The sequence below is a fragment of the Apteryx mantelli genome, chromosome 1 (genome assembly GCF_036417845.1).
Source record: "Apteryx mantelli isolate bAptMan1 chromosome 1, bAptMan1.hap1, whole genome shotgun sequence".
Lineage (NCBI taxonomy): Eukaryota > Metazoa > Chordata > Aves > Apterygiformes > Apterygidae > Apteryx > Apteryx mantelli.
In genome coordinates this window covers 147,866,219-147,891,984 of record NC_089978.1, presented here as the reverse complement: position 1 = coordinate 147,891,984, position 25,766 = coordinate 147,866,219, and the positions used below count along the sequence as shown (strand labels likewise).

Sequence of the window (25,766 nt, the reverse complement as noted above, 5' to 3'; positions counted from 1 at the left end):
TTAGAGAAAACTTACTACTTACTGACACTTTCTTACTACCCTAGGTCCACAAATCAAATTATTGCATTTTATGCATCCCAAAGGTTAATACAAGAAAAAATTTTCCCTTGAAATCTTGCTAGCTTTGTTGTACCTAGGTCATGATGTGTTATTATATGCAGATTGGTATAATATATAAATATGGGTTAGGATTGGGATTTATATCTTATTTGTTAGCACAGTCTTGTTTATGACAGTTCTTTTTTCTCCGAAGTTTTAGATCATTTCAAATTGACAAGGCAGAATGGGACAGAAACATATAAAGAGCTTAGTAAATGCATACACAAGGAGAGGATCACTGGCCAGTGATATAAGTCACATGCAACAGTAAAAACAGTGCAATCCATTAAAAGTTCTTGTGCTGTTATTCTCATCTTCGTTTTCTTATGTACAGTTCTTTTCCAGGGAAAGGTATCCAGTGAAGATATTTTAGTGTCTTCTATGGATGGCGGCTAATATTAGGCACAATTTGAAACCATGAAATACCTAGTTGCTGTAGACTATAGATCTATGCATCAAACAACAAATCACTGAGGTGACAATGCTTGTTGTATTTGTCAAGTCAGCATTGAACTGTCTTGATTTAATAGAAGATACAGTTGGAGAAGTAACTTTAAGAGTGTTGAACTTATTCATTCTTTGTGCCTGGATCGCGTAAGCCTGTTGCCAAGATAAGGTTAGAGTACAATTAATTCTATACACCTAGGCTCAGTTTCCACAAATTGCTTGGCTGCTTTTAGAAGTGCTTCGTGTTTTCCACTCTGGTGGATCTTATAGATCAATCTCAATAAGAAAATTTGGAGGCAATATTACCTGTAGCTCTTAGTGGTCCTCAAGACTAGCTTTTATGTGTGTAACACAAATGAGCTACTGATCTCTTGAGTTTGAGTCTAATTTCTAGACTGGCTTCTAAGCATCCCTTTCTCTTTGGGGAACTTATTTGCTTGCTGTTTTTACCAATAGTCTGCTTCTATTCCTGTCCATTCATTATGCAGATATCTGAGGGGAAGAGTGTTACGAACTAGTGGATTTACATTCCTTAACCCTTTAGCTGTAGAGGCCAGGCACATTATGGTAAAGTTAAGTGGCCAGAAATGTATCAACAAGTTAGCCAGGTTACCTCAGTCTTGCAGACTCCAGAATTACAGAGAACAAGGCTGTCAGCAAGTTACCACTTGAGTTGTCGCTCCCTGTTGGACAAACCTATAAATCAAACAAACTAAAAAGCACAATAAAAAAGCATGTAAACAAGAAAGAAAAACATTTGAAAAAGTCACCAGTTTTTTTGGTTTGTTTTTAGAGTGTGAGAAGCTTTGAAATCATTATCCTATGATTATTAACAGCAATAGGAAAGTTTTAGATGCTCTCATGCTAACAGAAAGACAGATTTTTTAAAAGCAGTAGCCAGCTATTTCTGCACCTCCATATCTTGCCGGTTAGAATGATTACTCTCTTTATTTAAAATTTGCACTGCACCACAGTCCGCTGGTTTAGTAACCACAGCTGTGCCGCGTGCCGCGTGCTGCACCAGCGGCAGCTGACAGGCCCAATCTGTTTGTGGGATATTGAGGTAGTCAAATTGTCTTTGGGGACTGCTGTGGAGTGGCTTTTTTCAGCTCCTTCCTAGATGTGCAGCATCTGTTTCTCCCAAATGGGCCCAGCTCTTCCAGCTTGTGTGCAAGGGAATGAGTTTAATCCCTCAGAGATGTGGGGTGCCGCTAACAGCCCCCCGCCTGGTGCGCTCAGGGGACAGAAAAGTCACAGCTGTGCGTGCCTCCCCAGCGGTGCTGTGCCGGGGCAGAGGGCTGCCCCGCAGCACGCCTGCTCTGCCAGGCCAGCATCTGGCCGTGTGGCTGCAAAGCATCCACTCTTGAAGTTAGACTTTTCTCCACAGTGGAGTGTGAAAATAGTGTCTGGCAACAAAGCCTTTTCTTTTCCATATTTTTCTTTTTCCTTTTCATGGCTCAAAACACTCTTTACAAATTATAACAGTGTGTTCTCCATTAATGCACCAACACATTACGGCTTATGATAGTATTATTAAAGTGTTTTGGGCCATTACCATAAAATATGGCAGCATATTTATTTCATTAAGGGAACCAAATGGATCTAGCTGAATTTGGCAAAAGAACATGGCTGAAGTCCTATTTCATCTCTGATGTTGATTTTACAGTTAAACTCTGAACTTCTTAAAAATAGAAAACTCATGATAGAAACATTAATGGGTATGTTACATTTTGTAGTGCGTTAAACTGTCTTTAAATATCTCTTACTTTCTCCACAGTAGTTCTGAATTGCTGTTGTTCAATTTTCCAATATTTACTTTACAGAGCTGGGGTTTATTGATGTTTAGGGTAAGCAGTATACCATGTATGTATACTTAACTCACTGGCCTGGTCTATCACAAATAGCTGCCTGGGAATTTATTTCCAGTTATGCTAATTAACCCTAATCATCCCATTCCCATTATCATGGCAGCCTTACTTCTTGCTGATACACTGGTGGTGAAAGTAATTCAGACAGTAGATATCAATGTATGTTTGGATAAGTTTTTGAAGGAGGCCTGAAGGGATTTGGGAGCTCAACAATAATTAATTTCTTATGGTGGCTTTGAAAATAGCATATGCAACATTCACACTTAATCCTTCCTCCTTTCTACAGCTGTTTTATTTTTCCTGTGATTAGTTTTGTGGTAAGGAAGCAGTCACCAAAATGAGATCAAAATGTTTGATCCTGAGGTGGTGTTCACTCTGTAACTCAGTTTTCAGTGGCTATAGTGAAAGAATGAGTACTCAGCACTTCCTACCTCTAGTCCAAGCTGGCCAAGCTCAGGTTGGTGTAATAGCTTGTGTTTTGAGTGCATGGTGTTTTCTTTCACTCAAAGTGGGCAAAAGAGAAAATGAGTGTGATTTCCTAGCCCTTGACATTGTGTGCTAGAATGTAGTATTCCATATGCTCTTGCATTAGAATTTCATGACTGCATAGGTATGGGACTCTTACCAAATTGAGTGCTCACCCAAAACCAGTGCTGGATAGCCTGATTTTTATCATGCTGTGTGGGCGGGGGTAGATGCACCTGTATATGTGAACAAATCTGACAGAAGAAGTCAAAGAAGAAGGGATTCCAAAATAAGCCAAGGCCTACTCAGTTAAAACTCATAGGGTTATGCTTAAATTTAACTGTTTTCTTAAGCCTGATTGATTTTTGCATCAGTCCACATTCAGTTAATTTCATTTCGCTCCACATTAATTGCTGCTCTGAATCAGGTCCTTAATGGATGTGGGATGGGTAGGTGCTTGCAAGTTAAATGTTTCTTTCATATCACGCTGGGTGGCATTATAGGTTTGATTTCAGTAAAAGACATTGTTGTTCATGATCAAGTGGAGGAATGAAGAATGGTTACAAAAAAAGGGGGAAATTTTAGATTTAAAAAAAAGCTAATTTGTCACTTTGCTCATTGACTATGAACTGAATAGACTTCTAAACCTTAAAATACTTTCTCCCCCCTTTCCTTTTTATTGCCTGGAATCTTAAGAGCTTTATCATTTGCAGTCATAAAATGAAAATATACACCAAACCCTCAAAGGGCAAGTATGAAATTAAATTATATTTGGGCAGCTGTAACCTTTTAAAACGATCAGATTCCAGTTAATGTATTTCTTCCTGTTCCACGCGCTGCCATGGTGTTTGATGGTGGGAAGCAGTCCAAAGGGCATTGGGAGATAATAAATTCACTGGAAATTTCACCCTGAGGCAAGCCTCTATGCACCAAGGCTTCCATTTAGCGGGACTGACCTAAAAATCTTGTCACATCCAAAGGTCACTTAGGTTGGGGTTGGTGTGTCCCATCTATCTTTCCCTGGTGCAAAGAATGACAGCTGAGCTCATAAACAGTCATCAGAATATGAAAGACAAGCAGGCAGGGAGGGTGAGGAGAGGGAGGAAGGATGATGCAGCTGACAACTTCTTAGATTTCCTCTAGGCCTCTGAGTATAGATACCATCTTTGGGGGTTGCTTACTTGTGCTACTGCAGAAATGGTAATTCAATTTAAAGAGGTTACAGTTAACTGTGGAAGACTAAAAGAAGTGATTCCCTTACCCATGTCTGCAGATGCCATGTAATCCTGCTGATACATCTTTCACCGTCACTGAACATTTCATACTGTTGTCAGTATGGTTAGTCAAAACAATTTACAGTTTATACAGCGCTTTGCTTTCAAGGAGGGTCAAAAATCTAAAAAGCTGTCAGTTATGACACTGATAGGTATCATCTATAAGAACAATTATTCTAAGAGAAAATTTGGATGATAGGTCCAATTATAAACAACACTGGAAGTTAAGATATTTCCAGCTTTGTGAGAAAATCTATGGCACATATCCTTTAGGATGTTACTCATCAAAATCAGTATGATCCTCCTAAATGTTAAATGAAAGTGAAAGGCCTTTCAGGATGATTGTTTGGTATCTTCCAGTCATAATTCTTGCTTCTGCAATGGGAAGCCCTCAGTGGATCCTTCCTATGTTTGCAGTCTACCCGTATGGGAGAATGGGGGTAATAGTTGAAGAATAGTAGTAAATTTGAAGGACAAAGGTCTATCTTATCATAATTGGTCGTATGTAACTGGAGATTACCCATGCAGGACTGTCTTACCATAATTGGTCTTATTTAACTGGAGATTAGCCCGTGCAAGATATGTCCATTATATCCTAATGGTGTGTATCTCCTTCTCCAAATCACACATGAGAAAGACTGGCTGCTGGTCACCGCTGGGATGCAGAAGGCAAAAATTCCTGCTTGTACATTCTGCCTTGGTTGGCAAAAGGTAGCTGGTGGTCAGTTTCCTTCTGCAACCTAGTAACACGCCACTGCCAGAGGCGTGCTGCCATGTACCATATGATGAGTGCTCTGATTCTTTTTGGAAATCTAAACTTAAGATAAAATTTAAAAAGAAATCATTGTATAAAATCAGTTTAAACTTGGACACAGGAGAAAAAAAATCACAATGAATCACCTGTGTTCCAGAATTTCTAAGATATTTGGTATCCAGCTCCTGGTGGGGATCTTCTGAAGTCTCCCCATGAATTTTAGTATTTTAGTAAATCAGATCATTCTGAAGAAGATTCCAAATTGTACGTTCCTTTGCTGCTTAAATCAAAATGGAATATAACTGTTATTTTCAGAAGTATTTCACACATTCTTACAAACATACTATATTTGAGGCAAACACAGTAAAGAAGGGCAAGATTGGCCAGCTGTCATTGTTTCTCATCATTTTACTTGGGTTCACACTCTACTTTATGTTAACATATATATTCTCTGCACATATTTGAAGTAATTTGCAGGCAACTTTGGGGAGTTATATGCCCCTCTTCCACATGTTCTGTGCTGAAAGTGTAGCTGTATGCCTTACCGATTGTACCACTTTGGGGAAGAAAAAGTCATTTTCCATACTACTTATGTAACAAGAAAAAAGAAAAATTATATTTTTCATGAACTTCAGAGAGGACAGATACATTTCACTTTAAAGAATTCAGCTGCTACCATGAAATTTAAAACTAGGAAAGACATGCTCAGCCCGGAGTAGTTAGTCTTTTTTTTTCCTAGTGTGTACTCAGGACGTTAGTGTGAGATTCATCTCACCTAGCCATAGATGCCTAAAATGTACAATTCATCTGGCCTAAAGTTGCAAGTTCCTTTCTGTTTTTCCTAAAGGGAGTCCAGGGTGATTAGCTCAGACCTGCTCAGGTGAATTCCCCACTCACCCTCACTCAGTGTCTGTTTTCTACTGTGGTTTAATTTCCTTTTTCACTTGCCCAGGCAATTCCAGTTAGTAGGTAAGTAAAAGTAGAAAATAAAGTGTAATGCTAAGTAGAGACTATTTCCGTGATTGCTTGTAGGAGTTGCAGGCTCAAGGCCAACTGATTCCATTTTTCTGTAATGGTTAGAATTTATGAAAGATGCTGAATTGACATCGATGCAAACAACTTTTTAATCACCAAATGGACATAGCTCTAGCTGCCCTGTGTCCCTGGATTTTCACTCTTGGAAAGAGGAGATATCTCACAATGCTGGTCAGTGGGTCATTCCTTCTCTGGGTTTTCATGAACTTATTTATTCCATTTCTTGCCAAGTGCCTTTGGACAATCAGCTGTGGTTCTAAAATATGTTAATGCGGTTAAATACATGACGGAAAGATAGATGGTGAGAGGAAGGACCATATTGCACGCCTGCAATGTTGAGATGTGCTTTTATGCTACCTTAGATGCTCCTTTTATTATAGTGAACACAATCACTTTGACCAAAAACCTACGCATTTATGTTATGCCATGATATTAGCTGGCGTAGTTGAGAGATATTTTACAGTTGCTGACTTTGGCAAAAACAAGATGTGTCCCTGTGTAATGGAGGACTGTACTGTTTCTTGCATTATTCATGCTTCCCACGCTGGAGTCACAAACATTGGGTAATGTTAATATTTGTCATGGAAGAAATTTAATTGGCAGAAATGTTTAATATATTAGCGGTAGATGGGTGGGCCCACGAGAGACCTTCCCTATTCTGGATTGAAATGTGACATGTAATTAGCGATAAAGGAAGACACTGTATGGAGCTGATTGGTGTTGCACAAAGGGAAGCGATGAGGTTCCCAGCCCAACATCCCCAGTTTCTCCCAAAATGGCGATACATTTACCAGTTGCTAACTGAAGAAGCACTGAGTGCTGTTCACCCTCCCACTGTAATGAACAGGCAGTCTTGGAGCAGCATAAAAAGGGTCAATCAAATAGGTCGTACATCATATGAGGAGGCAGATGCTGGAACATATTGTAATGGATTGCTATGCGGTATGTTAAGATGGCTTGTGGAGTACAGGAAAGGGGGAGGAAGAGAAGCTATCAGTGGTGTTTTCTGTTATGGTCACTGTAAATATCCAAATTTTTGAGGAAAACTTCTGAACGCAAGAAAGCATTAGCATTCCTGTTGTGTTAGCCTTGTGAGTAGAATGGGGGAGGGGAAAAAAGGAATAGTATCATGAGTTGTTTGTAATAGTCTGTATAATATCAATATGTCTAGGTATTATCTGAGCTCTGCCAAAGTCAGTGTCAGTCTTGGAACATGCGAGTATTTTACCTGAAAAAAAAAAATAATTACAGAGCTTCAGACTATATTAAACACAGAACTGTTAAAATAGCTTTTATTTTAGCAGCACCCCTAATTCACACCCACTCAAACACCTCCTCCCTCATTAACCCCATCATCAGACCCAAGTAACTCAAGTGAAATGAGATGGCATTAGGAATGAGGTAATGAAAAAAGATTTCTGGATAATGTTATTACTTCATGATAGCAGCTCTTGTTAGTGTGGCTACAGTTAAGAGTTTCTCGGTATTTCCATTGCAAACTCTTGCAATGGTACTCCCACCCCTTCTGCTTTACAGACAACTACTCAGCCAGAAGCAATTTAAATTTCGATTTTACATCAATTTTGGCTGTTGTTTTGAATTGAAAAGAGTTTAGTGTTTTGGTATTGCTTTCTAAAACATAAAAATTGCTGTTTTTTCCCTCCTAATCCAAATTTCCAGATGAACAATTTAAAATGCAGATTAGCTCTTTTATAACTTAGGCACATTATTAACAATTGAAAAATGTCTCATAAGAATGCACAGTTATTTCAGTATATAATGCTTTTGGACAAGCATGTCCACTTTATAAAGTGTTATGTTATAAAAAACCCCATACTAAGAATTGGCACAAAGGAGAAATTTTTCAAAAGCACCATTTTCACTCAGGAGCATACAATTTTTATGTCTTTATTCATTTACTCAGTACCTCAAAACAGGTGTGAAAATCAACTTTAATAAATAGTCCTGGATGGATCAATTGTGCTAATGGATTATAGATCTTGTTAACTAGTGTTGATACAGCCCTGCATCACTGATTCTAGAATATGTTGTTATGTAGCGTCCTATAAGATATGAGTTAAGATTAAAGCCCTGTTGCCAGTGAATGGCATCCTGGTTGCTTGAAAAACAGGAGTGTCTTCACCCCATCTGGATTTAAATGTTTAACTTTGACAGCTGGTTTAGGAGCAAAGTGCTGTATAGTTAAAGGAGAGAGAAGCCACTTCCAGACAGTAGCCCAGGTAGGTTGGAAGAATCTGCACCTTACAGCTTTCTTCAAGGTGGAAGCATGCTAGTGGGGAAATGCAGAGGAGCTTGCATTGTCTCACTGCCCTTGTAGCACTTGTTAGTCAACTGTGCAGAAATCCTTTGGTTGCAAAAGCTTTCAGTCTGGCATGCTTCTTTATAACTGCATTTATTTTCCCTTGGTCAGTTTGATTCTAAGAAGTAGAAGGCTCACACTTTACATGGGGACATGAGGCTTCAGCAGCCATTTGTTATCAATATAAATTGGTGAATCTAGAAGCAGCCATCGCATTCCTCTTAGGTGAACATTAAATTCCAGATAAGGTCATTGTATACAAGCTATCTCTAGACTTGGATGATGCACAGCACATTCGCTAAATCTGAAGAAAATAAGGAGGTCAGGATTTTATTCCCTTTGACCTTCATTCATGTTATTGTGCCTAGAACTTCTTAAACTGTGAGTACAGCAAGTGCCAAAAGAGGCATGTTGGCATGAGTTCCAGGCTAGATGTAAGGCTTTTCATGCGTGGGCTGAAGTCTGATCATGCAGTGTCATTGGACCTTAATGTTTGCGGTTTCATTGTAGTGAGAGTCAGAAACTGAATCCTGAGGGATTTCAGATTTTTTCCAGAGACCACTGTTGAGGGAACAAAGTCCCTAAGAATTAAACTGTACATGTCCTAATGGAATATGTAGTGTCGCTCTTCCCATTACATCAGTGTAAGCATGGAAATAATGAGATGGACCAGAAAGCAGCTTCTTATGTTATTTCCTGAGAAGTTTGCCAAAGCTTCACAAAGATTTCAGGCTCTCTGGAGTTTTATGGGCTGCATTGGAGGGGGAGTTTTACAGACCACACCCATTTTTATCATGAAATCAAAGGATAAAAAGATTTAACAGCTATTGAGTTGTGTTTCTACCACTTCATTTCATTAAAGTGGAACTTTCATATAGTGAGGCAAACTCCAAAATAAATGAGTTTAGTACGTTTCTACTCAGCTGTCCCCAGAAATTTTGTTTACAAATAAAGGCCCCCTCTCACACATCTCCTCTTTGCAGCCTGTCATCTGATAATCTCAAGCATCCCAGGTCAACAAACATTTATTTGTTTTTAAGCATCTAAGTGATTCAGCTTATATCAATAGGACTAGTTTGCAGTTAGGCACCTCTGTGAGATTAAAGCGGGTAGGACTCTGACTGTTCAGAACATTAGCAGGAGCAGAGCAGAATTCAGCTGGTTTCTAGTTTGAAACACAAACCAGATTTGCTCAAAGATTCGGTGAGACTCAAGAAATTTTACATCAAACTTGGACCTGTTTCTGTGTTTTTGGTTGGAATTACAGTTTCCCTATAGGTCTAATAAGTCTGAGCTTCTGTAGTTTCTGTATAGGTCTAGCAAGTTTGATTGACCCTTTCTGCAAGCTTCACTTTTAGCAATACCTAGAATAAAAAGAAACACTCTGTCATAGAGAAAGAGAGAGTCTGTGTGGGTTAAAGCCAAAGGAAATGTACAGGCGAGTTGAAGCTTTCCACAGTTCCGGTCATGTCTTCTGCTCTTACGGAAAGGGGTCACAATGTGCTGCTGGGAAGGTGAACTGAAGCCCCAGTTTTGACTTCACAACAGGATACCGTAAGAGAAGGTAGGGCTAGTCAGCTTTCTGGAGGAGTTTGGTAATGTACGTATAAAGGAATGAAGATGAACAAAAACTACATGAAAGGTAAAGGTGGATTCCTGTTGAATCTAAGAAATAGATTCTGAATAAGTCTGATAAGACTTATTTGATAGTTTTCTGCAGTGCAAAAGCCTTTAGCTTTCACATTTAACTGGCATTAAAAGGCTGAAAGTAAGTTGGATAGCTAGCACTCCAGAAGGACTGACATTCTTCTCCTCCCCCAAAATAATAACCTCACTGTCCTTTTTCCACCTCCTAAAATAAAATAAAATAACTTCTTTAGCTGAATAAAGAGGCCATGTTGCATCCTATTAGCACTCTCTGGCAAGAAAAAAGGCAAAGGGAAAATAATTCCTTAGAACCATTTTTGGGAATCAATTTGTTTTAGTTTAGCTCTCAGGGAAGAAGCAAATTTTATTCTACAATTCAGATGATCTCTCTGTCACCAACCCCTCCCTTTCAGTGTTCTTCTTCTACCCCTACTTCCTCCTTACTCTATTCTTTGCAGGGAGGCTTGGCACAAGGGAAGCAGCACAAATACAGTCCTTAGTTCCCTCTAAGGCACAAATGTCACATTCTTTAATCTCTGCTCAAACTGGAAGAGAGTAGCTACAGCTGAGCGTGAGCTCTGTTGAAAGTCGCTTATGATGCAGTAAGAGTTTGTCACTGTCTCCTGTACCTTTATCCAGACTCTTTGACCAGATAATACAACTCAGTTCAAAGAGCAAATTAAGCTTTTGAATGAGTTGAGTAGCTGTCACTGCGCGCCTATACACATCAGATAACCAAGGAACAATGTTAATTTGTATTTTCAAGGACAACAGATACGCTTGCTTGACTCTCCTGCCTCGGAAATATTCTTAATGTCAATGGGGAAACAGTAGAAGGAATATGGTTCTTATTTTGCTATTTGATATCATCATTAACAAATGAAGATATATTTGTGGAGGAGCTTTAGGAAGTACACGGGCAAAAATATCCAAGTGAAATTTTTGCAACTTGTTTTTGTTCTTTCACACATTTCTTGCTCTCTCCTTCCCCCATTATACCTGGGTTATGGCTCTGGTACTTCTGGTAGGTGATTGTCTTCCTTCTACAGCCTGTAATGAGGAACTTCAGTATTTTAGGACTCTGTTCCTGTCATAGTTTCTCATGAAACAGTTTTTAGAGCAGGCTGAGTGCTGTGGTCCACAGGTACGGCAAAATATCTATTTCTCTGCTTCATTCCTGAAGAGGAGGGGCAATTCACCTGGGAATCTTGTAAGCATCAAGATGTAAGAACCTGATACCTGATTCAAGTGAGCAATTCGGTGTTCTCAAAGTAAGAAATGCTGTTAACCTTAATCGTTTTAGCATGAGCTTTGCTCTTAATTTCAGGAGAAGCGGAGTATTCAGATTTAAAGTAATTAATTCAGTATCAGTCCTAAAGCAGGCACAGAGTTTTCCTGACTTAATTCCCTACTGAATACAGCAACTTTAAAATGCAAACAGAAAATCTATAAATAAAAATTGAAGAAAGAGTCGCTTAAGGAGATGTATATAAAATAGTGAAATGCCTTAATTATAGCTCAACGATCTGAAATATATAGAACCTTATTTACAGTAAATCTGCTGGCAGTGTTTACTTATTAACTACTCTGGTCACTTAATGGATAACAGTGAATGATTATATACAGTACCAGTCAAGTGAAGCAATGTAATATGAAATAAGTATTTTGTCAAATGGCCACTCAGAGAATTTCCCTCTCTCAAATGGGAAATTACATTTACTGAAGTCAGGTGCTCTGAGTTAGTTGCCAAAAATCTGGATATATCAAAAAATAAGCTCTTGGGAAACATACTTGTTGTAAACAAATGGGCAATGCTGAGTTTTCTTTTCCTACAAGAATATAATGTCTGTGCCACTTTACTGATTTCAAGCCTCTAATAGAAAAACTGTACAGACATAGGAATCTCCATGTGGAACCGTCATGCAAACACTTCATCTTCATTACAGAAGAGTCAGCTAATGATAAAGGGATTGCAGTTTACATGGCAAGTGTCTGCTCCTTCTTAGGTTACGCATCCCTGTTGTTTGTTGGTCTTCTGCATTACCACTCCCCATTTTGCTGTATGTTCCTTAATAAGTATGTTGCAGAAGGATGGCTTTTTTCAGTGTGTACTTTAAAGGAACTATCTTTTATCTTTTTCCTAACCCTCCCCCCGGCTCCTTCACCCCCCCCCCAAAAAAAAGAATTTTTTTATTGGCATAAGAATAAATACTGGTAATGGCAGCAAGAATACATTTACATTCTGGTGCTGCGCAACAAACTAAGAGTAGGGATAAATTGTTGGTAGATTTCTTCATATATGTACAATATTTATTACTTTCCTTGAAAGGGACACTATTCATCTGCAACATTTCATCCAACAAGCTTTTTCCAGAAGACCTTATCAAGTTTCCTCTCCAATATGCATGCCATATAGTCACTCTATTTCAATTACTGTCATATGGTGTGAATATGGTATGTATGAATATGTAGGCCACTTGGGCAGTTTTCCAGTTAAAAACTCTTAATGTGTAAAGAGCAGGCAATCTTAAACACACAGTTTAGAATGATATTTTATCACAGAAACTAACAGATCTTATTAGTCTGTGATAGGAAGTGTCTATTGATAAGTTCCTACAGTTACATCCTATAGAAGGATTGTCTTGTTTTTAAGGCATGGGACAAAGGAGCCACGAGGTCTAGGCTCTAATCAAGAGTTTTCTACAGTCTTCCTGTGTGACCAAGGCTGGCCAGCTGATGTCATGGGTGCTGATTCTCACCTTGCTAACATTTGCATACCATTTATCCATTTACAGAACTGAAGACTGATTTTAAGGAAAACTGAATTTAACATGGCTTTAATTTAGCTAAATTGACTGCCCTGAACTTTGAAATTCTGTTAGTTTTTAGCAAAACTCAAAGCTGCTATAGATCATCCCTAGGTTTTTTCTTTATCCACTGTTCAGCATTATTTTGAATGTACTGCAGTGATGATGGAAGTCTTTGTTACTCCAAATACAGGCTTACAGCTCATTTGGCTTTTTAAGTGACCTGGACTCTTAGCCTTGTGTCTGGATTCCAAGGTTGTCCAGGCTGTCATACCATGCAAGTTCCAAATTGGACGAGAGCAAGTGCGTTCAGCCTGGCATGGGCAAAGCAGTCCTGTTGACTGCAGCCAATTATTATCAGGAATAAGGGTTGTGGCCCTGGAACCATAGTGATCAGCTACCAGAATCATATTTTCTTGGAGACATGTGGTCACTGATTCTAAAAGCAATGTTTTTCTAATATGAGAGATGCTGGTTACAAGGCTGTGCTTGTAACTTGCATGCAAGAAATGTATAAATGAGGTCTTGTTCTGTTTGTGAATGCTTTACAGTTTTTCTAATGAGAACTTGTTTTTCTTAAGTTTTCTTTCTAAGACTCAGATTTCTTTAAAACTAGAGAGACTGTTAGATTGTCTAGTCTGACAAAACAAGATGTAGAATTTCATCATACACCCTAGTACTGGGAATAACAAATTCTTTGTTTGAAGTTCGTCTTTCAGAAACACATCTGATCTTGATTGAAACATCAAGAGACAGAGACTCCACCATTTCTCTAGTTCTTCAAATTGTTACCCACACTTTCTGGTTAAAAAGTGAATATTTCTCATCTAGTTTCAGTTTGCCCAGCCTTAACCTCCAAATATTTATTGTTGTTCCTTGATTCATGATTTACTTACCTGTCTTTCTCCCCTAGACTAAAGAAATGTAGAGCAAACCTAGGATGGGAGTTTTAACAGGAAGTTATTTGGTTACTGTGGCCAGGAAAGAACACTGTAGCTTTTCAACATGTAGTGTATCTTCCATAGTCCCTGTGTGGTCCACAATTTTTAGGCAAATCCATCTAACCTGTGATTTTTTTTTTACTTGGTAAAGAAGGGAAACTCTTGTACAGACATGTTACCCTGCCAGAAGAGCAGACAGACTCTGTCGGACCTATATATGCCTCAGCACTGGGAGCCAGGACAATTTCTTTTAGGAAATGGGTGTGACAAAGACATACAGTAGGTAGAGTAATAGTAATTATCCAACTCTTCAAAATTCTAAGGAAAAAATAAAATAAAAGATTGTAAGTGCATCTCAGGATCTTGAGCTTTGTTGTCATTATCTGAAAGTGGCCCGAAATGAAAACTAGCAAGCTCAAACATGGAAGCTGAGTATAACTCACCCTGCAATGGATTCTTTGGGCCAGATTTTAAGGGATCTTAATGAATTTGTGTTCATGTATCATTGTTTTCTGAGAATCCCACAGTTGGTGCAAACAAATTGCACTTTAAAGCCTTTGAAGTTTTGAATGATTAGCGTGGCCCTTTGAAATGCTGGGCTAACAATCTTTGAAGGAAACTCAGGCACAGAAAAGATGAAAATCTGGTATTTATACCTTTCATATATATTATAAAGAGCTAGATGAAGAACTCTTTTCATATAAGATCTAGAAAGGATTTCTACCAATCACTGATGAAGGCAGCCTTAATTCCAGTTTCTATAGTTATCATCTTTTGTACCTTTACACTACTTTAAAAACCTGTTTTATGGTAGGATGTATGCCAATTGTTTGTTCTGAGTTAATTCTTTTTCCTAATTTCTTTATGACTTTTAGAAAAAAACATACTAAACAGATCCAAAACTACTTCTTTCTGCCATAATCATACACTTTTCTTTGCACTTCTTATATGAACATAAAATTTGAGGTAAAGAAAATTAAATTCATGTGTTCTGAGTGAGAGAATCTCAATTTATACCATTTTTTCTTCCAGATTATGCAAAAATCAAAGCTATCAAATCTGTGAAGTCAGAACAGGGCCATTCATGTGTATATTTTTAATGATGGGTCTTAGAATGAAACAGAAAAGTGTTGAGTCGGTCAACAGTTCCAAACATTTAAGCGCAGTGGTTTGTGAATTCATCACTGTGGTAACTCCACTGAAGAACTGGTTTACATCAGAAACAAATTTATTGCAGTAACTGCTTTGGTTTCCAGTACCACCTGTTTTTCTGTTTTTCTGTTTTTTTTGTTTGTTTGTTTTTTGTTTTGTTTTTAAGAAATGATTTTAATCTCTACTGTTCACTAATAGAAATATTTTAATAAAAAGGTGATACTGTAAACCAAATGCCTGTATGTGTTTGAATCAACTATCTGTACCTACCTAGCTCCTAACACTTTGTTCAACCCTTTTTAAAATTGCTATTAAATCTCATTCTCATTTTCCATATTAATAGAACAAGATTTCATTTTTAGTGAACCCTCAAAGCAGTAATGAGCATTGTTAACATGTAACAACAATGCCCAAGGGAAAGTTTTCAAAGCCGGTCTAACCTTAAGTCACAGTCATCAAGCCGAGAGCGGTTAGAGCTAGTCCATTTGGAGAGTTCAGCTGAATATTTCTCTTTAATATATTGGAAGAATTATGAATGGTTTAGGTGATGACCTAGGGAGAAGCGGGAATTTTTGTTTAATAGCTTAAGCACAGAGAGGCAACATTATAAAAATAACTATACCTCCTGCTCATTTTAAAGTGTATCAAATTGTGCTTTTGTTCTGATGATTTTGCTTCCATGCAGGTTTTCATATGAGGTTAATGGGAAAACATTAGCAAGGCATGCAGTATTGCACATGAGCAGGGCAGCTGAAAGAGAGGTATTTAGTTATAAACAAACAATAGATATTACATTTTAATTGCTTTTTCAGAAGCCCAATTCTGCCTTTTGAAGGAGAAGTATTATCTATCTGCTTAAGTGCAGGGTATTATCCTTATTTTGTTTGTCATATATAACAAAAATAAACTTGTTTAAAGCAGCAGTGCTTCACTGATTTCAACTAAATGCCTTGGTCATAATAAATCAGTCAAGAGCCTATGCATTGAAATTCCTGTGTGAGTTGTAATACAGCAAAATGACCTCCCTGAGTGCTAGAATTGGAGTCTGGGTTTTTAGGTTAACTGAAAGTTGCGTAAGTGGCTTGAGGATTCCCTGTTTGGTGTACATATCACAAGGCTGAACAGCAGTGTATTACAGCAATGATATGGAATAAGTTTTCATTTTCATTTCACTTTTGAGGCCTTGCTTTCATTGCTGTTAAAATCAACACAAATATTTCAACATAAAGACTAATGACACCTTTCTGACCCATGCAGCGTTTCAAAATTGGAAACTATTGGCGTGTAGGAGTGGAAATGTTCTTTTGTTTGAGTTTAGTTTATGGGATGGGTGCCTAAATTGTTGTCATTTAGCCATCTTGATTCACAGCACATGGTCACACCATTGCCCTTTTGTTGGGTATAAACTAAAGGTCATCATGTCCTAAAACTAAATATGAACAGACAAGTTCAATAATGTCAAAGCTCAAAAATATTGACAGTCTAAGAAATGTACTGCATATTGTATGGTTCTGTCCGTTTCTTTGAAATGGTTGGGAGTATAGGAGTAATCTTAATGGTCAGTTAGACTCCAGACCCTTGCAATTTCTTAAGTTAGATGTTTTTCACTTTAGAGTTGAACCTGATGTTGCTTTTCAGTAAAACAGTTGGTTTGTGTTGTAGGAAGAGACCTCTTAAGAGGGGATTCTTATAAGGGACATCTTATAAGACTTTTTTTAATCTTTGTTTTTAATCCTAAAAATGAGTTAAATAGAGGTGAGACGTCGTATCTGATAGCAGGAAGACTTAAGTTTGCACAAAGCGTAGAAGGCTTTATAGGTTTTCTTCCACCCTTCCTTCCTGATTACTCCACGCTGTACTGTGTGCTTCACTCTCTTGTAAGATGTTATCTCTCTTCAGGTGTATTTGTCTCTGAACTGAGAATCAGTGTAAGGCAGCATTTGAAATTCCACTTATTCTTCTTAAAATACAGCTTTCTCCTGGACCATTGCATAGGGAAATACATTCTCCATGCTTGGAGAATCATCTCCATCGCTGTGCTTGGAGTCATCATCTGGTTTGCATAGATTATCAAAATGGTGGTTGATGATAATACTGTAAAGAGGATCATGGCTTTCAACATATTTCTCAGTGATCACTGAACAGGTGTAAGATGGTACAGACAGCATGATGTCTAACTATGTTTCATATAGTTTATAGTCTAGTGCTTGTGATTCACTATTTGGACCTCAGCAGAAGGCTGAAAGCTATATTTGAGGCAGAGGTTTTGCTTTCTGTTCAGGGTAAGGAATATGTTTGAAAATTCTTCCCCAAAGGTTTACAGAAATTAGACATGTCCAGGAGGCTCTGTCCTCAGCAGGCCTCTTCTAGTCCCTGATTGACTAGTGGCATGTAGAGTTCTCTCCTGTCAGTGATCTTCATTTGCTTCAGTACTACCAAGTGTCCACACCAACTTCATTATTTTTACTTCTGCTTGTGGACTAGACATCATCTCTGATATCTAATCTGTGTTTTCAAACTTTATGTGTCACCTTAGGATCTGCTGTCCCCCAGCTTCAGGTTCTCACAAGCCTGAACCTTTCCTGCTCAACAGCCATTCTACTTTCTTTTGTCTTTCTCCTATAGTTGCATCAATTCATTTTGTCATTTTTTGAATGGGGAGCAAAAGGAAAGGGAAAAGCTAGAATCCAGCCTGTTGTGACCAGAATCTGATCATATTGAGCTGCTCCCTAGCTGTGTATACTGTTTCTTAAAAAGCTGTTGCCTTTCTGGTATATTAATTCATTAATAAAAGTAGGCTTGTTTTCCTTGAACTGCATGCTACAGTAGTTTGTCTTTGGTTCACACAAACACTTGTTCCTTCTCCCTATATTACTGCTGGATTCAGTCTTCTTTTCAAAGAATGAATGGATATGAACATCAGCTTATAAATACATGTATTTAAATCTGTGACTGATTTGTGGCTGGATTGTTTTTGATTATTTTTATCTGTCTGATTTGCATCTATTTGGCTCTGACTGGGTGGGGATAACACACAGAATAAATGAGTAAGTAAATTAGGGAAAGAGGCAGGGAGAGAGAATGCATGAATGGATGATAGGAAAGGAGAGTGAGAATAAGCAGAAAGGAATGGATAAATGGTGGTTAAGAAGTACAGTAAGACAAGGAACAAGCAGTGATCAAAGTAGAAGAGGAGAAATTAAAAGAATTCAAAACTGAATAGAATAGAAAGTCTGAAAAAAGTAGAGTGAGAAGAAATAAGTAAGGAGTTGCTGCCTGTTTACACTTAGAGGAGCAGAAATGGGGTTCTTTTAATTATTCAAAAGAATTAGAATTGTGTACCAGTGAAGGGAGGAGTTTGTCCAGGGAACCACTGGGCAATGTCCAGGGTTGGAATGATGTACCTTCATTTCTTCACCCCTAATGAGTTGTCCTAGACTCAGAGCAGTAAAGCTTGAATATTTGGTCATGGTGAGTGTTTGTTACAGGGCTTCCGTACTCTGAACGCACACTAGTGGTGTTTCCATACCTTTCACACAGCTGTTTGTGGAATAGTCCCTGTAAGTCGGATCACACTGAATCTTTATCTTCCTCTTTCAGACTTGCTGGGTAGGGTTAGCATTTCATTGTGCTCTCCAATCTGACCTTTGTTCTTTTATCAGCATATACAATTAATTAAAAAACACCAGCAAAACAACTAAATAACACTAACAAGGCTGTCTTAGACTAGTTGTATTGATGCTCCCTGTTTTTTCACGTCCAAAACCATGTTCCTGCATGTTATCGCTTGTCATATTGCATCTCAGAAGCTTTGTTAGCACCTGCGGGCAGAATGTACCATTGTTCAGTGTTACACATTACAAATGTACTGCACAGCACAAATAATACATAGCATGAGTTTTTGAAACTGATACTGTGACCGAGGAGTGAAAGCCTTTGTTACTACATTACCTGCTCTCTCAGGCATCTGACTTGTATTTGACTTCACTTGAATTCCCCTCTATTCATAAAACACCAACAATCACTGCCTCTCCTGCCATCGTATTTATTTTCTCCACTTTTTTTCTTTCCTTTTTTTTTGAGGTCAATGAAACTTCCAGGCACAGCCAGTTTGCCTATTTTCTCTTGGTTTTTGACATCTGTCCATTAAACTCTTACTCTAGTGCTTAACTTTCAACAGATGGCTGTGATTGCAAGTATTCACATGCTAATAATCAAATATGTTTAAAGTGGCTTGCTGGTTTAGTTTTGAGAGGGAAACACAATCCCACCCCGTTCCTGTTTTACGTCTTTCACAAAGAGATCTCAGCCTTTATTGGAGCTTCTAGTTGCTAATGAGCAATACATTACCATTGATATTTATATACTTATATTGACTGTAGTGGTATCTCAAGACCCAACTGAGAATGTATCCTCTTAAAATAAGTGCTAAGGAAAAATAAAGCTTTGAATTTCCAACCCCAAACACCTTACAGCCTGTGCAGATGAGACAAACACAGCAAGTAAGATAGAGAAATATAAAATGGTGTCACAGAGACTATCAGACCAAATATGATGTGAATTTCACAGTGGTTGATGTATAATATTGTTGGGGTTGTTGTTATGGCTAAGGCCTCTCAGGAAGACGAAGATTGCCCTGTGGCTCAGGCAAACCATGAAGATTAGCTTTTGTTACTTGTTTTGAATCCCTGGACACACATGGAAGCTGGGACATTTCTCATGGTGACGTCTGTCATTTGTCCCCTGAGGAATGAATCACAAAAGTTGAGACGACAGTTCTTGACTTGAAATATGCCAGTGTGCTAAATAAAAAATACCCATCAGAAAGAAAATGCAGCATCTGCAGTAGGAGAAGATTTTGGAAGATTATTTATTTATTGATGATGTCTCATTCTCTCTCTCTCTTTCTCCCTTTCTCGGTCCTTTTTTCTTTTTTCTTTTTTCTTCTCTTCTCTTCTCTCTCTCTTTTTTTTTTTTTTTTTTTTTTTTACAGCAATTGTATGCTGCCCAACTTGCTGCAATGCAAGTGTCTCCGGGAGGCAAGATACCTGGCATACCCCAAGGTAACCTTGGTGCTGCTGTATCCCCTACCAGCATCCACACAGACAAGAGCACAAACAGCCCTCCACCCAAAAGCAAGGTACTGTACCAGGCCCTGCAGCACAATGTTTCTAACAACGCTGGTATTTGCACAGCCTTTATCCAAATGGTATCTGTGTGCCTCTCGGTTGCAGGCAGCTTTCTTCCCATGATGACTTTATGAAATAGGAAAATTTCTTTAGTGCCATTTTTATAATGGGAGAACCCCAGGACAGTAACAGTGAAGTCAGTAACAGGTATCACCTCAACTAAGATCCCATGGATTCCTTTGCGGTGTTGTAGCTATTGGACTATTTTTTCTTCCATCTTTGATAATGGGTAGCTGGCTGAGGTCACAGGCCTCCTGTGCTAGCATGCAACTGTCATTTCTGTTCAGACCTCAAAGCTAGAGCTAGATTAGCAATGCATCAGCGAAAGATGGGAAGCACTGGGGCATCTCGGCAGCAGCCAGATTTTGTCCTGGGACTCAGTGGGAGTCTGTGGAAGAACGAGTATCTAAATCAGTGTGTGTTGTGTCATAGGACAGGCTTGAACCTGTTTATAAAGTGATGAGCTCTGACTCTTGGTAGTGGTAGGGCCATTAGATCTTTACTGATTTAAGAGGTCAAGTTAACAGCTTGTGGCCCCACCTGTAGAACACTGCCAATGGATGACAAGTTAGTTATAACGTGAAGGAATACACAAAATATGTCCAGCCTATCTTTGCTGGACCAGAGGAGGTAAATTCAGGTTCTGTGATTTCTCAGCAAGTTGTTTAGATTTCAGTTGCTCTATCACAATGAGATATATAATTGTTTTCTCTGCACATTGAAGCTCCTATACAACAATATTCTAACACGTTGGTATCTGGACTGGGTAAAACTGGTTGAAATCAATGTTCTAAGTTAATTAGAGACAAACATTTTCTTCCCCTTCTGCTAAATCAACTCAACAAATGCATGTGGTATAATCTCAAGAATAATTTTTTTCTTTTCGCCTTTTGTTATTGCTCATCCAAAAAGTAGTGTTATAGGTTTGATTCAGCAATTTTTACCCATTTTTTTGTTGTACTCGCCTATAAGATGACTAGTGAAAAATCTGAACTAGTCATTAAAGGTTGCTTCCAAAAGGAACATACTGAATTTACTTTCTAGGTTCAGTAGAATTCCTCCTGTGGCAACAAGTGGGACTAACTGAATACATAAATAGGCCTGAAGACTTGCAGAATCAGGACTATACAGATAATAAAAATTCTTTAAAGAAGATTTTCAGAAGTCACTAAATTATTTTGAAGCACACTGCTTAACGGGATGCATTTTCCTAAGTTACTTGCTTTCGAAAATGTCACCTGCTATTACTTATTCCTCTAATATATCTGATTTTTGAACTGCTTCTATATTTTGCTAAAGACCATCTCATTAAATCAGTGGAATAAGATGTGCTCAGTATATTCCACAACTGAGCTTAGGTAACCATTCACAACTGAATGGCACATATTAGTTGTTGCAAAACAGCTAGTAAGAATTTAGCTGAGGAATTCAGGAAAAAAGCAGTCCCATTTAAGTGTCAGCAAGGGCTTGGTAAAAATGTGTCCCTTCTTTTTGTTAGTGTCCTCTAGCATGCTGTCTAGGTCCTTTATCATGTCAGAAAGGATTCCTTGAATTGACAGTAGTGTCTTCATTTTTACCCTAACAGTAAAGTGGCAAAGATTAAAAATAACCAGACAAATAAATAATACCATTGTCAGCTCAGTGAAATATATGTACAAAGAATAAAAGAGATGGAACTAGTGGCTGTTGTGTTAATGAATAAAGCTTAAGGTCTACATTTTCTTTCTTCTCTCCTCAGTACAGACTTTCTGACTTCCCAAAGTTTGTCTTTGGCTTGGCCTCCTCTTTTATATACTGTAGAGCTAGGAATCGCAAAGTCATGCAGTGCTTGATGATATGTTTTTTTTCCAAAATTTCATGTCTATGGTTAACAAGAGATTTTTGTGCATTTTACAAGGGGGTTTTGTGTGTGGATAGTGGCTTGCTAGATCCACTACACTTAAAATTCCAGTGTTGTTTTTGGATCTTGCCAGCACAAACAGCCTGTCTGATGAGATTTAAGGGGACACAGTATTTATTTTGTGGCAATTGTAGGCCTGCCATATCTACTGGTAACATCAAGCATAACCGTCTTACTGGCAGCTGTCAAAATCGGCTCTGTTCTCCCTTGTGTTTTGTTGCTTTTTCGTGTTCATAGGTGTTCCAGTGCCTTTGGCTTGCAGCTCTGTAGGACACAAACAAAACTTATTTGCAAATTGCAAAAAAAGAGTGGGCCACAAGGAAAGGAAGGGGGCTCCAAAAAGCTGTAAAATTGTGCAGCATGAGCCCTGTGATGCATGCTGTTTTCAATCTGCTGTGTGCCAGTTGGAGGCTCAGAGAGAGAGCGAGAGAAAGAGAAAAGATAATGCTGAGAAATGATAGAGTGGCTGTGACCTCCAAGCTCAGCCTGGAAATCCAAGACATTGATTTCACTTAGCATTCCTGCTGAGAAATCCGGCGGAGTTCAGTTGTAATAAAAGAACAAGATTCTGTTCTAATGGTAATGGCGTATGACAGACATATCACTTTGTCTGTCCTCAGCACCAGAGAGAGGAGAATTGGAGAAAGGTCACCTGACCTGCCTGTGGTGTTGTGCGAATGCTATACTGAGCTTTGAACTCCAGCCTAGAAGCACAATTATTTATAATACTAAATGGTAAAGAAACCTTTATAGTGCCTACAGTAATTAGAATAAAGCTTACACAATAATGAAATGGCCTGGCTTAGAAAACACACTGGTAAATCTCTGATAGTTGCAGAAACTGAAGCTTGTATGTTGAAACCATGCACCTTAGTTTATATCTTCCTTTGCTTTTTCAAAGCCTGTTTGTGTTCAACATTTCCAAAAGTTTATTGTGTTTGCTGATTTTTTTTATTTTTTTTTCCAAGCTGTTGCTAAGGAGTATCTGTCTGAGTTTCACAGCCTTTTTTTTCCCCCCTGGCAGCAGCTTGATCCATGAAGTTAATTCATGGTGGTCTTTCTCAGTGAGTCACCATACATCGAGCCTCCACAGATGAACAGTTAATGCCTTAGGCAAGCTTTCAATAGATGCTGTTTGCTGAATCTCTACTTTCAGCCTACAGTTTACACTGGCGCAGCTTTGGAAATACACTTAAGTGTTTGGAGACAAGGAGACAGCCTTACCTGAGAGTGTGTCAAGCTACTGGCAAACATCTAGGTCACTTCTGAAAAGCTGTGTTTCTTCCCTCTTGTATAGCGTTAAAGTTACTGTGCTGCTCTTTGCAAGGATTCTTCAAAGTCGGCCTCAGCAGCAGATGGAACAACTGCTGGCTCTAGAAATGCTGAGAGGCATGAGGGGGAATTTGCCAAGGATCATCCTTTAAATCTAGTAAGACTTGAACACATCCCTGAAACTCCTCTAAGACCTTGGCAACCCCTGTGTTGGCAAACCTTTTATCAGTGGCCCTCACCAGTGTTTGAACATTGCACTGGGCAGACTAACCTGGCATTTTCTGTTGTCTCACTTGCCTTTCAACAGATGTGACCTGGAATAGACAAATTCACTTCCCAGGTTTCTGTGCTGTAACTTTTAGGAAACCATGAAGCAGAGATGCCATTATGCTGTGCTGCACATTCTGTCAAGTTTTGGTTAGGAAACTGAGCTGGTGCTGTACATTCTTCCAAGAAGAAATCTCTGTGCCAGAAAAACTGATTTAAGAAACAGAGCTAGTGGAGCCTGTCCAAAAGAAAATGAGTGTGTCTTGCGGAAATGGATTTTAACACAGCTTCTTCTTGAGCAGTTTTAAAAACAGCCGGTATGCTAATCATACCATTCAAATTTACCAAGGCCTCCTCCACAACCCGTTTGAAAGGCAACTATCTTAAGTTTGCCAAATTGTGCTGGATTTCCAAAGTCTGTCTTAAGCACATTTTGCCCTTGATGTTGTAAATACTTGCATGCTGCTCAGATGGGTGTTCAAGGTGGTTACATGCTCCCAAATAAGTAAGAGAGGACTAGGCACAGATGAAGATAAGGACTAGGCAGAATAACCCACCGCCAGTCCTGTGATTAACTTCAAGCCTCTTGCTTGCACAGTGCCACACAGGGGAAACAGAAGTAACCTGATAAAAGAATATGTATGTCTGGACAGAGACCCTTATCATGGTGCTGGGATTCTTACTAATAGGTACAAACTTCATTGACCTCAGAGGTGGTGCATCATACTGTTGAATAAGGACAACAATATCACCCTCAGCAGTAAACAGGTCCTGTTCATTGCTGTCCTTGTTCCTTGCTTTTTGTTACACACATAAATGCAACATCGTGTGTGTGTGTGTCTGTGTTACAAGATCTTAGCCCTTTCTATGTAATCTTTCAAGTACAGTAATTCTGGAGTAAATTTTCAATGTAGCTTGTAAATGTAACTAAATGATTCCCAGGATTTGATGGAGCGCAGCGCATTGTCTGTAGCATCTGCTGAAAAACAAGAGCAATTCAGTGTGAAATGTGACAGAAGAGAATTCCTGGGCACTTTTCTTTTAACCTTGTTATGACCTCAGCCCTAACCCTGCTCACAGTTGTGTCTCCATCAATGGCAACAGCACACAGATTGTCCAAATCAATTTTTTTGTTCTTTTCAAATACTTCTGGCAGTGATGTTACTGTTTGCTCAGCAGTAGCACCTGGGAGTTGTGACAAGGAAAGGAAATGTGTTTCAGACAAGCCAGAAACAGCACTAAGCAGTTGGATATACACAATCAGATTCTCCTCAGCTGCACTATCCAGACAAATACCAGTGTGAATCCTTAACCGAAGATGGTACTTTATTTTCACATTATCTGATCCTCTGATCACCAGAGTAAACACTGGATTGAAAATCTTTCATGTTGCCTATAGTCAGCAACAGAATCTCCTTTTAAAGACTTAGAGCTTGCCTCTCTAATACAGCACAGATTGGCCTTGAAATGGCCAAAGATTCTCCATGGGAGTTTCTTCCATATTTGAGGAGTATCAGCTGACAATGCTACAGTTGCTGCCATATGCACCAGCTGTGTCTTGCTTATGGTAGGGTAAAAAGGGACCAGCAGTATACTTGCTCCCTTCTCACCCAGGCAAGCTAAGTCCGAATGGGAAACTACAGCTGAATCACTGTTGGCTTTACTGTCAATGACATCTAATTCCAGGGACATAATAAAGAAAAGGAGACTTTGGATATGGGAATTTTAATTTGGACACAACCATAGGTTTCCATATTAGGAAAAAAAAGAGAACCTTTTACTATGGGGAGCTGGTTGAGAATTTGCTCTCCCAGTCAAAACTGGTGATGGGAATGTACTTACCAGTTTCAGCAGGAAAGCTTTCTTGACTCAGGTTAAAAATATGATAATCCAAAAAAGTAATAATCCAGAGACAAGGAGAGAGAACAAGGCCCCAGGATGGCTCGGTAATAAGAACACTCATTTAAATGATATTTCTGATTTCAATTCAGGCAAATTGTTGACTTGAACTTCATTTTAGATGACTACCCTAAGCAGCCCAGCTGTTTGAGGGTCTTTTTCTCCCTTTTCGTCACATCTCTCTTTTGTATGCTAGTGCAGAATGTGAAAATTTATTTTGGGGAAAAAGTTAATCTCCGTTATGCACATAACTGTACCAGTTTGCTTGCCACATCAAGCTATGACTATTGCATAGGCCTAGTTGATAAGTAGCCATATAGACTGCCTTTACCCTCAGAGGTTCCTTTTTTGATCACTTTGTTTTTCATGATCAAACACGTTAGAGGGAAGTAATTAATTTTGGCTCTACAGATGATGGATACATTGCTAT

The 25,766-nt window shown here is 38.7% G+C and overlaps 1 protein-coding gene across 5 annotated transcripts in view; it reads left to right on the top strand.

Annotated features, from left to right (window-relative positions):
- SOX5 (SRY-box transcription factor 5) overlaps positions 1 to 25,766 on the top strand; it is a 487,372-nt gene that overhangs the window by 411,167 nt on the left and 50,439 nt on the right. Inside the window, exon 10 of one of the 5 annotated variants that reach the window (XM_067306169.1) lies at positions 19,803 to 19,949. The exons of the other annotated variants lie outside the window; for them this stretch is intronic. Within the exon in view, the coding sequence (XP_067162270.1) occupies positions 19,803 to 19,949 (147 nt within the window). The remainder of the gene's footprint in view (positions 1 to 19,802; positions 19,950 to 25,766) is intronic. 5 annotated transcript variants of the gene reach the window in all.